The 12,451-nt window shown below is 47.7% G+C and overlaps 1 protein-coding gene across 2 annotated transcripts in view; it reads right to left on the bottom strand.

Annotated features, from left to right (window-relative positions):
• SSH1 (slingshot protein phosphatase 1) overlaps positions 1–12,451 on the bottom strand; it is a 62,359-nt gene that overhangs the window by 24,399 nt on the left and 25,509 nt on the right. For both annotated transcript variants that reach the window (XM_055322361.1, XM_055322362.1), the window contains exons 3-6: positions 10,116–10,219; positions 5,776–5,840; positions 5,353–5,474; positions 526–594 (exon numbers count right to left, since the gene is read on the bottom strand). In XM_055322361.1, coding sequence (XP_055178336.1) covers positions 526–594; positions 5,353–5,474; positions 5,776–5,840; positions 10,116–10,219 — 360 coding nt within the window. The remainder of the gene's footprint in view (positions 1–525; positions 595–5,352; positions 5,475–5,775; positions 5,841–10,115; positions 10,220–12,451) is intronic.

The following is a 12,451-nucleotide window of genomic DNA, read 5'->3' on the forward strand; positions in this document are numbered from 1 at the left end:
CCATGTATTTCTCCTGGAAGCAAATGTATGTGGAACCCAGATGGCTCTTCGTCTCATTTACCTGCCCAGGCCCAGTGGAAGGGTTCTTCCTCTGCAGCCCCCCAGAGAGGCCCCTGACGTGTTGCCATTGTCTGCCTCTCCCTGCACCCCCGTGGCTGTGAGGTCCCGCTGTGTCCTTCCCGACCGTGAACTTGCAGTGACCAGCTCCCCAGGGAGGGCACGTACTGAACATTCATTTAACACATCACGGTAAATGAGTGAATGTCAGCTGCCTGCTGTTCTTAAACTTTGCACAGCAGCACATCTGCAAACACACGTCCATTGATACTTCACGACCCAAACTCACTTGTACAGTGTCCCAAATAGCCCTGTTCTTGTGTGGCTCACTGGAGGGAATACTGTTTCTCCTGCTGTAATACGCGAGTCACACATGTGACTCTGCTCCTACTCATTCTCCAATGGTGCTCAAACCAACTTGGGTTTCAAAGTCTATAGTGGAAGAATCTTTTACGGAGATCTCCTTACCCATCTCCATCGAGGTGGATTATTGTGTCGCTCCACAGCCGGAGAACCATCCCAATGGTGCAGCTTTTACTGTTCAGGAGGAAAGACAAGTAGCCCAGTCAGGGTCCACCCGCTCGTGCACCCTCTTCCCTGTCTTTAACCAGCCTGTCCAGCTTGCAGAAGAGAACTACCCCCTGACCTGGGACAGGCTGCTGGGTATGTATCTGGGAGAAGCTGTGTAGGGACCACTTGCCACTAAATTCTAAGAGACATGAGCCTGCGATGGACCCACCAGAGGCAGTCACCAACAACTTCTACCTGGGGATGGTCACAGACTCTGACCCTACCAAAGTATGAATGAAGCTCCGTAAACACCAGGTCTCAGCTGTGGCTCTCAGGGGGCAGGGAGCAAGAGGCTGACTACATGCCCACACTGCAGCAGGGGGTGTAGCCACCGATGGCTGGCACACTCCTGGCACAGGGCCATATGCACTCCAAGGGAAACAGGCGAAAGGTGGCAGCCAACCAGGCCTCTTGTCCTAGGGTGGCGAGGGTGGGGAGCATGCCAACACCACTGCTAGAGTTCATTTCTAGGCCTCTGCTGCTGTACCTTTTGTACAGCTGCATTGTAAAAACTAGCTTAATCTGCTTTTATTTTGCTCACACTAACAGTGAAATGATACTTAATGACTTTGGAGATAGGCTCCACTGAAAAACATGGAGGGACAGAAAGGGACTTTATCAGAGGGTTACTCAGATTATTATGAAAATTCTCCTGGCATTTAAGAGTCTGCTCTGAGAGACTACTGTGACTGCCAAGGCAGGATCCTACAGCCTCCAGGGATCTTGAATGTACACCTCTACTACCACTTAGCAACACCCCAGGGAGTAATGTGACGCCTAGGACTGCAGACTGGGGGCCCTGAGCTCACAGACCCCCCCTTCCTCCAGAGCACTGGCAACCATGCAGGATTCTTTCTACCCTCTACTACTCTGTCCATGGGGAAGGGAGCTGCAAGGCCTTCAGGTCAAATTAGACTAAGTCTTTTGTGTTAGGCAAATTCTCTGGCCCTACCCACACACTCCTACCCATTCTCGATGGGCTAATTATATTTCCTTTGTACAGCTGCAAGATAAAATGGATGCTGGGACCTACAGAGCTCTGGAGCTACTTGGCTGTGTCAGTGCCCGGGAGGGCGAGCAGGGGGCCCCTTCACAGCCCAAAACCAACATGCTGAAAGCCCAGGGCAGAGGGCTCGCTGGGAACATGTGGCTGGGACTGGAAGACTCACCCCCTTTTAGCATTGATGGCCCACACCAGGAACTAGTAATGAGGAAAGAAGATAGAACAGGTAGCTACAAGGAGCACCAGACTGGCCCTTCCAGGGCAGGCAGAGATGAACTGTGTATTAAACAAGGGTGGCATCTCAACTGGCCTCTACTAACCGTAGAGATGGGAGATGGGGATGAGACTAGAGAGCACTGCGTGTGTGGGGCTAAGTGGAGGACTGCCACTCAGGCTCCCAACCTGCAGTCAAAAGAGCATGAACAGGGACCATGCATGACCTGACTACAAAAACTCAGCAAATTCCCTAATGTTCCCTTACCTGCCATTTTGTGTGTTTCTAGTAGTCCCATCATGACTGCAGCAAAATTTCTACAGTGAAGGAGGGCATGTATGCTTACATGTAGGGGAAACAGGGATACCCAGTCAGGGAAATGGGGTCTTTCAGAGGAAGAATGACCTTGAAGGATAAAGTGGGTAACAGTGGCTATGGGAGAAGAAAGTTTCAGAGGAAAACTGAAACAGGAGCAACAGAGGAGGCCAGCTGGGCAGGCGTGGGGACTCAAGGGCTAAGCAGGAGAAAGCCCTGGCCTGAGGCATGCCATGAAAGTCCTTCACAGACTGCAAAGTACCAGCAAAGGCAGCGCAGCTATATAGGCTCACGGCACTCCGAGTGCTCCCAAATCCCAAGGAATGACACGAGATGGAACCTGGGGGTGACTGCTTGGGTCTCCCTAGGCTGCGTGTGCAAATGGGCAGCTCTGGAAGAGAAGCTGTGAGCCCACAGGGCCAGTCACTGTCCCAGCGTCCTCCCTTCTAACTCAGCACCTGCCTGTCCTCTTGCCGGAACCCCTGCAAGTGCCTGCTGTGGGCAAGACTCATCTCTCCCTTCATTTTTTTTTTTTTTTAATAAAAAAAGCAAAATCTTATGTCAGGAATTTAGAAAAACAAGCATATCATGCTTTCAGTAGATCAAAAGCTTCCCTAAGGACCAGGACTTTGTTTTTCAGCCAAGGACGAATAAAAGTGCCTGGTACTCCACCAGTGGGTGCCCAGGCTGCTGCCTCCTTATGCCTGGGTAGGTAGGCCCGCCATTCAGACCCGACACAAGGAAGGGCCACTTAGTTCTCATTCTCCTCTGACCACCTGCTCACCCTCTGCAGCCCATCGAATCACTTCCCCAACCACAAGACGCCTGTACCAGCCTTGGGGCTGGCACCTGCACACAGGCCTGTCCACTCCAGCTGGGAAGGACGACTTGAAGTGCATGAGTACCTGTCTGATGGAGATCACGACCTCCAGACTACGAGGCTGGAGAGCAGAAGCCAGGCTGGAGAGCAGAAGCCAGATGCTCTTACTCACTCTGTAGGGCACCAGGCACACAGGAAGTGCTAACAAGTACAGATGGTTGAGTATGAATGAATTCACGAACAACAGAGTGTAGAGGTAAGCCACCACATATGGATGTGTGAGGTCTACACTGGCAGGGCTGCCATAAAAGCCCCAATTCAGAGGTCCTGCTTAGCTAGTAGGATGGCCTTGGGATAATCACACTGACCTCTTGAGCTGCATTCCTCATCTGTAAAACATGAATCAGGGCTACCTACTCCACAGGGCAGTTTAAGGGTTCAATGAGAGGTTGAGGACACATTGTGGCAATTGCCCTGTGCTTTCCCACGGAAGGATCAGAGAGGGCCGGCAGGAGGGGCAGACCTCCTCTCAACTCCGACAGTTTGGGCAGAGACGATGGGCATATCCCACAGGGAGGAATCCCGCTCAGGGCCAGGGTGCTACAGGAATGGACCACACAAGGTAAAGAAAGCCTCTGCCCTGGAAGGAACGACGAAAGGCTGGTTGATCGTTGGAAGAGCAAATATAACTGCATCATTATTTTACACTAAACACCTCTGTGCTTCACAACCACACTGACAGTGGCCCAAAACACAGAGGACAGAGGTGAGCCCATTTCCCAGAGTACCTGCCTGGGGGTACCTGACACGGAGTACTGGGCCCTCTAGTCTTTTTTTTTTTTTTTAAGATTTTATTTATTTATTCATGAGAGAGAAAGAGAGAGAGAGAGAGAGAGAGAGAGAGACAGAGACACAGGTAGAGGGAGAAGCAGGCTCCCTGCAGAGAGCCCGACATGGGACTGGATCCCAGGACCCAGGATCAGGCCCTGGGCAGAAGGCAGATGCTCCACTGCTGTGCCGCCCGGGCGCCCCTGGGCCCTCTAGTCTTCAACGGCACTCTTCACAGCTCACCTCCTAAGAGCTGTCAGGCTACACATTCTTCCAGATCCAGACTTCCCAACCAGCCCAAAGCCACAGACATCAGCTCACACATCTCTCCCTAAGTATGCCACACAAAACTTTCTTATGATGCCACCCTGTACCAGGGAGGCCATAAAAGAAACATCCTCCCTCTTTCCTCGTGGACTTGTTAACCAGCAATGAAACCTTGGTCCCTTGTAACAGCAGCTCTCTCACGGGAACATGACGAGACCACAAGCTGCCACACCATTCACTGCTTCAGTGGCTTTTCCTTTCCTGCCATCAATTCTGCCCATGACACCTTTGAATGTACCTCCTGCCCCGTCCCTGCTGCCCACTTGCCCTATAAGACATGGTTAGCCACCACATGCTGCAGGCCTCTGGCTTGCTCCATCCGAGCCCACCCAGCTCCTGAGCTTCCACAACCCCCTGAGCATCTCCCCATCACCAAGCCCGCTGCCCCACCATCTGATCATGGCTCCTTCCTCGCTCATGTTAGAGGCTCTCGGAGGTGGACAACTGCGTATGGCTGCCTCTTTGTGTTCCTGGCCCATTGCCGCATACATAAGAGAAAGCACACACTTTCCTCAGTGGAGGAGCCTAACTTAATAAAGATGATAAATAAAGGGAGCCTAACTTAATCCAGGGTCTGCAATGATCTCACGCACATTCATTTACTCTAGAGGTAAAAAGAGCCGTTCACCCTCATTTCACACACATAATAGGGTCTATGATATAACTGACTTGAACTCCAGTTATTGGGAAATTCCAAACCTCTCTTCAAGCATCTGACCAAGCACCTGTCAACAAATACTTGGGAATCTACTTGGGATAGTGATACCGGATTAAGGCGCTTGATACGATGCCTATCAACCACATACTTCTACATGGGCCTATCCCTGCTTTACGTGACTGGCTTCTGCTTGTCCTTAGGTGTTCACCACAGCTGTCACTTCCTTCAGGAAGCCCTCCTGGCAAAGGTACTCTCTTCTATGGCTCCCCACCCCCCGCCCTGCCATAGCAACCCAGTGGTAAACCTCTAAGCTCAGTGTAATTTGTCTATCCTCTCAGTAGACCCTGAGCTGAGAGTAGAGACTGGATCTACACAGCACCAGGCATGCAAGAGCTACAAAGGTGCATTGTACTGTTCTGTTCTGCATGCCTGGTCACCACCACCACTGACCCCGACCCATTCCACCAGCATCTTCCACAGATACTGAACCACAGAAAACTTTCTTCAGCATCACCCCATGTCCCCGCCGCAGAAGGGAAGCACCGCCCCACCAGACTCACCTTTCCTTACTGGAAAAGTCGACGCCCAGCAAGATACTCTCCTCCGTGTCCTGGCGCCCGCTGCTGTCCACCACCACCATGTACCGCACCCGCTCTGCCCAGGCGCTCTCCAAGCGCACAGCCTAGACAGGCAAAGACGCTCTCACTGGGCTGCCTTTCCAGGTGGTGGCCCCTTCTGGCACCAAACCAACATCAAGGACTTTTGTTTTCTATCTTTCCCCCTGTGAGTTCAGGAATTAAGATGAAATTCTTAAGAGGAGGAGCCACGTCTGGTTTATATCCATGAACAAGGGACAGTGCTTGGCTCTGAGGAGACCAAAGTTGGTCAAATGGGTGAACAGGTAAAAAAATCCAGAGAATCAAGCTCTCAACCTAGCATAGACCAACATGGACACCTAGAAAAACTTGCCACTCTCTTCTTACCAGCCTGATCCGATCTTCACATCGCAGAAGGTTGATCATTACTTGAAGATGTTGAGGCAAGTCACCTGTTGGACCAACGAAGAAAGTTTGAAAAGGTCACCCACACACCTTCTAGGCAGAAACCTGCAAGACCTTGGCTGACGGTAAGGGTCTGGGTGAAGACCTCAGTCAAAATCCCTCCACTTCCACCACAAGACAACCATCAGAGACTAACAGGCTCCATTTCTGTTACTTCACTCCTAAATGTTGCCTGAGGATGGGGAGATCTAGTTGGTGGCCATGTTTTTAGAGGTTGCTTTTATAGCCTAAGATGTGGGGTGCCTGGGTGGCTCAGCTGGTGGAGCATCAGACTCTTGATTTCGGCTAGGGTCATAATCTCAGGGTGGGGGGGATTGAGCCCCATCTGGGGCTCTGTGCTCAGCATGGAGTCTGCTTAAGATTCTCTCTCTCTGTCTCTGTCTCTGTCTCTCTCTCATTCTGCCCCATCCCCCACTCATGTGCCTCAGAACTTGGCTCCCTTGACAACCACTATGATCAACATCCACACCAAGACCTCTGTGCCTGACCACACCGTCTGGTCCCTGTGCTGCTGAGTCTTTGTGGCATTTGCCTACTCTGTGAAGTCCAGGGACTGGGGTATGGCAGGTGACATGACTGGGGCCCAGGCCTACATGTCCACCACCAAGTGCTTACACATCTGGGCCCTCGTCTTGGGCCTCCTTCTGATCATTATGTTCATCATTATTTCTGCCCACTAGCCCACTGATGATCATCCAAGCAATTTCAGAGGTCATGAAATGTTATGAAGGCTACTAGTAGCTGCCCATGCCTAAGGCTTTCACCTCTTTTCACAGCAGTTTATATATACATCAGTCTACAACTGAATTCTATAAAGCATTATTAACTTTATAAGGAAGGAACAGAATTATCTTTAAAAAACGTTATCCAGGGATCCCTGGGTGGCGCAGCAGTTTGGCGCCTGCCTTTGGCCCAGGGCGCGATCCTGGAGACCCGGGATCGAATCCCACGTCAGGCTCCCAGTGCATGGAGCCTGCTTCTCCCTCTGCCTGTGTCTCTGCCTCTCTCTCTCATTCTGTGTAACTATCATAAATAAATAAAAATTTAAAAAAAAAAAAAAACGTTATCCAGGGATGCCTGGGTGGCTCAGCATTTAAGGGTCTGCCTTCAACTCAGGGAATGATACTGGGGTCCCAGGATCGAGTCCCACATCAGGCTCTCTGCATGGAGCCTGCTTCTCCCTCTGCCTATGTCTCTGCTTCTTCTCTTATCTCTCATGAATAAATAAAAATCTTAAAAAAAAAAAAAAAAAAAAAGAAACGTTATCCCAGGTCCCAACTAGAATCCTGGAAGGATCAATATACTGTATTCATTCCTTTTGCAAAAGCATCATTCATTCATTCATTTATTTATTTATATTTATTTATGCATGAGAGACAGAGAGAGAGAGAGAGGCAGAGACACAGGCAGAGGTAGAAGCAGGCCCCATGCAGGGAGCCCGACGCAGGACTCGATCCTGGGTCACTAGGATCACGCCCTGGGCTAAAGGTGGTGCTAAACCGCTGAGCCACTGTGGCTGCCCTCAAAGGCATCTTTTAAATTTTAGGTCAGGTTGATATACGATGTCCAAATTGTATTTCTTGCCTCCAAGAGGACCCAGGGTGTTGGAAGCTTGCCCCTCTTGTCTTGTTCTCTCCATGACAGCATGGTGTAAGACACCCCTCACTGCCACTGTTTTCCCTAAGGAATACTTGGCAGGTGACGGTTCACATTTCAGGAGGACAAGGAGCTCCTCGTTCCCCTGCCTCTACCCAACAGCACACAATTACCTCAGCTGGGTCTGGGCTCGCCTGCACCCCACCACCATCCACTCTGAGTCACAGAAGCACACAGATGAAAGCAAAAAGAAGCCCCTTTGTCTGCTGAGTGCCAATGAAAGGGACATTTTCACACAGATAGGCTCCTTTCAGTGGGACTGCTTGTAGAGATGTGGAATTGCTGACTGACATAACTCCCGACTGCGGTCTGGCATCCACACACCGCCTCTATATGTTGAAGTGTTCGCTCAGCACTTGAGAAAAGAGCAGAGACTAGAAGCCCGAAGGAGAGGCCCTAGCAAGAGTCTCAGATTGGAGACTGGTTGAAATGACCTGAATGATTTCTACATGGGCAGAATTAACCCTCACTTGTACTCAGCTCTGCAGGATTACTACTGGGACTGTGGGCCATCCAGGGCTCTTGACAGTGATTCTAAAAAACTAAAAAAACAGGAATTGACATAAAGTCCAGTCTGTGCCTGCCCTAGGATCGTTTCCTGAGAGCCTGGGACAGTCACCATACCATCCCTCTGCTTTTTTTTTTTCCCCTCCGCTTTTCTGAGCTCATCAGCTATTCCAGTCCTCAGGGGCAGAAGAGCCACGAGGCCTAAGCTTTCTTCTTACTCTCTGATATGTTCCAGAGATGCACAAACCAGCCTGACTTATGGTTTTTACATGGCTTTGCACTCACTTCCCCGAGCTCCCACACTATGAAAACACTGTTTGAATCAGAGGATGGAGACACTGAATACAAAGGGTGAACAAAGCTGGAGCATTCACTTTGCTGTGTTAAGACACAAACAATGGTTAAATTCCTGACAGGACAGAACCATTAGAGATTCAAGAAAGAAAGTTCTGTTTGTAGTATTACTGTACTCGAAATCATTGTAGTAATAATCAGAGCTACCTTACACAGAGCACCCATGAGGAGGTAAACAGGTTCTGTGCACACTTTTTTTTTTTTTTTAAGTAGGCTCCAAACCCAGCATGGAGCCCAACATGGGGCTTGAACTCATAACCCTGAGATCAAGACATAAGCTGAGGGATCCCTGGGTGGCGCAGCGGTTTGGCGCCTGCCTTTGGCCCAGGGCGCGATCTGGAGACTCCGGATCGAATCCCACGTCGGGCTCCCGGTGCATGGAGCCTGCTTCTCCCTCTGCCTATGTCTCTGCCTCTCTCTCTCTCTCTCTCTCTCTCTCTCTCTGTGTGTGTGTGTGTGTGTGTGTGTGTGTGACTATCATAAAATAAATAAAAAAATTAAAAAAAAAAAAAGACATAAGCTGAGATCAGGAGTTGGACGTTTAACCAGCTGATCCACCAGGCGCCTCTACATGCATACACTTTAAATTCTGTCCTGAGGTACTGCTATTTGATGCCTATTGTGAGGATTGGGCAACTGAGGCTCAGAAGTCAACTGTGACTGCTCGGTAAAGTATAGGACTGGGATCAGAAGCCAGGTCTGTCTTGCTCCAAAACACATATTCTTGCCCCACACTCCACTGTGCAGAACTGTTTTCTGAGCCGAAAACAAACTTAAATCTTGATCCCTGATTTGTATGTAAAAATACTGACTGATTCCTGGTGTTTGCTGTAAACTGTAAGACGCGAAATTCTAACCAAGGCACTCAGATCCAAAATGAGGCTAAATGACTTGAGGTGAGACAACATGATCACAGTGACAAGAAAGCTGGCCCCGACTGCTGGCTGCTTTCACCTGCTGTTGTTCTAAGGGCCAGAGGCCTCTCCGGATCACACTGAGAGAGGCGCTGCTCATCCAAGAAGTGCCTGCAGAGGCTACAGACCTATTACAAAGATTCGCTTGTATGGGATGTCTTCTGGTTCCTCTTCAAACTGCCTTTGGTTTCAGAGTCAAGTCACCTAAGAAAACCAGTCTCTTTTACTATAGAGACATTTCTTATTTATGTGTGGTTGGACCTAAATGGACCCAAAGTGGGTCTGATCCTCACTTTATCACTTCTACTTCCAAAACACAAATCCACCGTTAAATAATAGACTTCCCACCCCAATGCCTGACAAAGACTTGTAAAGAAATTCTCCAAATGAGAGTTTTCCAAATGCTCAGAAAAATGACCAGAGTCCTTAGGGAAAGTACATGGCATCCCAAGGGTGGTTATTTTCAAGGGGACAACATCTGGCTATCACATGTTCTGGTGCATTTGTTTAAAAAAAAAAAAAAAATCATACCATAACTTAAAATCTGCAGTTAACTAATGAACTGTGAGTGGGAAATCTTTACATCCAAACAGAACACTGCTGACTGCCTTACTTCTTCCATAGACACACAGTCCAAGAGCACTAGTTCTCAGTGCTAGCTGGAAAACATGTATGACTTACCTGCTCTAGAAAAGAGCTTCTACTTTGCATGATAAGCCTGTGTTCCACTATTTTCTCTGGCCTTGACAGTCAGCAAATTGTTTACTACCAGTAATGGAAGGTTCCTCCATTGCACAGCAAAGAAGTTCTAAGGTAAGAACCTCAATTTACCTGCATGCTTGTGGGGATGCTGAAGACTTCGCTGGCTTTGAGGGCTGTTTCCCTGCTGTAAGAAGAGGGCTGCTCCTTTCACCATGAAAAAGCTCTCACTTAAGCTGGGAAGAATAAAACCAAACACAGTCAGTCTGGAATTCAGAGAGGAAAAAGGGCAAAGACACACAGCAGAGGAAAAGCTTTAGTGTGGACAATGCACATGGGACAAAACAGCTTTTAGGATCATTTCCCACTGCACTCTTCCCACATCTTTGCTATGAGCTTCCTGCCGGAGAGTCTGTGATGAACTCATGCTTCGGCTAAAACACCCAAGGTTCTTTGGGCTCTTGCAAGGTTGGAGCCCCTTCCTGCAGGATACTGTACAGGATCTCCCTGTAACACATCTTCCGAAAACAGAGAGCAACTCTCTGAATTTTACGAATTTTTCACGTTCTTGCTGTGGAATCTTTATGACTCCCTGACTTACAACTTCAGCGATCTCAGTTCCTTTCTTTGATGGAATATTAAGAAGAGGAAGTTATACTTTCACTATTTATTTGCATCTTAACAAAAGCCGGACCTGGTGATTTAACTTGGTCAAGGTTACCATGTCACTACTCCAATAAAAAACCTCCAGTTATAACGGATGCCTGGGTGGCTCAGCAGTTAAGTGCATCCTCCTTCGACTCCCGGGCGTGATCCTGGAGTCCCAGGATTGAGCCTCGCATTGGGCTCGCAGCATGGAGCCTGTTTCTCTCTCTGCCTGTGTCTCTGCCTCTCTCTGTGTCTCTCATGAATAAATAAATAAATAAAATCTTAAAAAAAAACAAAAAAAAAAACAAAAAAAACCCCTCCAGTTCCTCCAGTTGACACCATGAATTTCTCAGCAGAATGAACTTTTCGGTTTTTGTTATTTTAAACTAGCAATAACATTTACATTCAATATATAACATAAGAAGTTACAATGTAAGTTTCAAAAATTTCATGATTTGGCTATCAAAAAAATCTTTAGCTTACACAAAAATCAAGACTATATAAACTGACAGGCTGTATGTAGCTACTAGTTATGACCAATTATTCGAAAATAATGTTAATGCTGAGAATCACCCATTAAATGCACTAAAACTGTTAACAGTGTTCTTTGGTGAAGGGCTGGACCACCTATGATTATCTTCTTTCTGCTTCTTGGTATCTTCCAAATTTTCTATACTGAGCAAATATTAACTTGTTAAAAGGATTATCTTTTTGATTTTCAGAGTAAGGGAAGATATATACTCTACATTATAATGAAAAAGCATTTTAGTTCTACTAATTTTGTGAAAGATCACAGTTCACAATAAAGGGAACTGTAAAACTCATTAAATCTCGAGCCACCAATTCACATATTAGTGATTTGAAGGGAAAAATCTCCAAGAAAAAGCAGCACTTTTTGTGTGCATTTAACAGAAAGCAAAATCGATTCCTGACGGAAATACAGGGTCAGTTTCTGTAAATATAAAAAAAGCGACATCACCTTCTCCCCCAATGTCTAACATTAGCAGTTAAATGTTCTAACCCCTGGAATAAAAACCTCTGTTAAGTCTCACATGCAATTCTAGGTGCTGAGAAAACTCACCACATTGAACTCAGCAGCTCCTGGAATCAGAAAAACAGTGATCTTGTATAATATGAAGTCCACAATTAAATCTGTGACTTCTGCTGGTTGAATCCTCACGCCAACAATAGTGATGCTTCTCAAATACCCAATGGTAAGGCTGAAAGGGCTGCCTCTCTTATTTGGGCCTCTGAGTTACTGACAGTTTTGTAGATTTCATTTACCAATCCTTTATATCCGTACAGCTTTTCTTCACTTAGTAACCCCAACCATGCTGCCAAACCATCCTCTCCACTCTACCTGCTTTATGTTTGTGTTGCCAGTTTTAAGAGCTGGGAAGCCCAGGACTATAGGTACTGAAAAAGGGGGTGCCCAGCTGGCTCAGCTAGTAGAAGCCTGTGACTCTTGATCTCAGGGTTTTGAGTTCAAACCTCATGCTAAGTAGAGATTACTTAAAAATAAAATCTTAAAAAAAAAAATACTGAGGGGGCACCTGGGTGGCTCAGTCAGGTCAAGCATCTGACTCTTGATTTTGGCTTAGGTCGTGATCTCAGGATCACAAGATGAAGCCCTGTGTTGGCTCCATGCTGGGCGTGGAGCCTGCTTAAGATTCTCTCCTTCACTGTCCTCTCTCCCCATAAAAAAAGAAAAAGGGAAAAGGAAAAAAAAAAAAAAAATCCCTATTGACCAGAAGCCTGAACACTCTGGAAACAGCCAGCCATTAACAGTGACCTTTGCCTTGAAAATCATGGGCAAAAAT

The sequence above is a fragment of the Nyctereutes procyonoides genome, unplaced genomic scaffold (genome assembly GCF_905146905.1).
Source record: "Nyctereutes procyonoides isolate TBG_1078 unplaced genomic scaffold, NYPRO_anot_genome, whole genome shotgun sequence".
Lineage (NCBI taxonomy): Eukaryota > Metazoa > Chordata > Mammalia > Carnivora > Canidae > Nyctereutes > Nyctereutes procyonoides.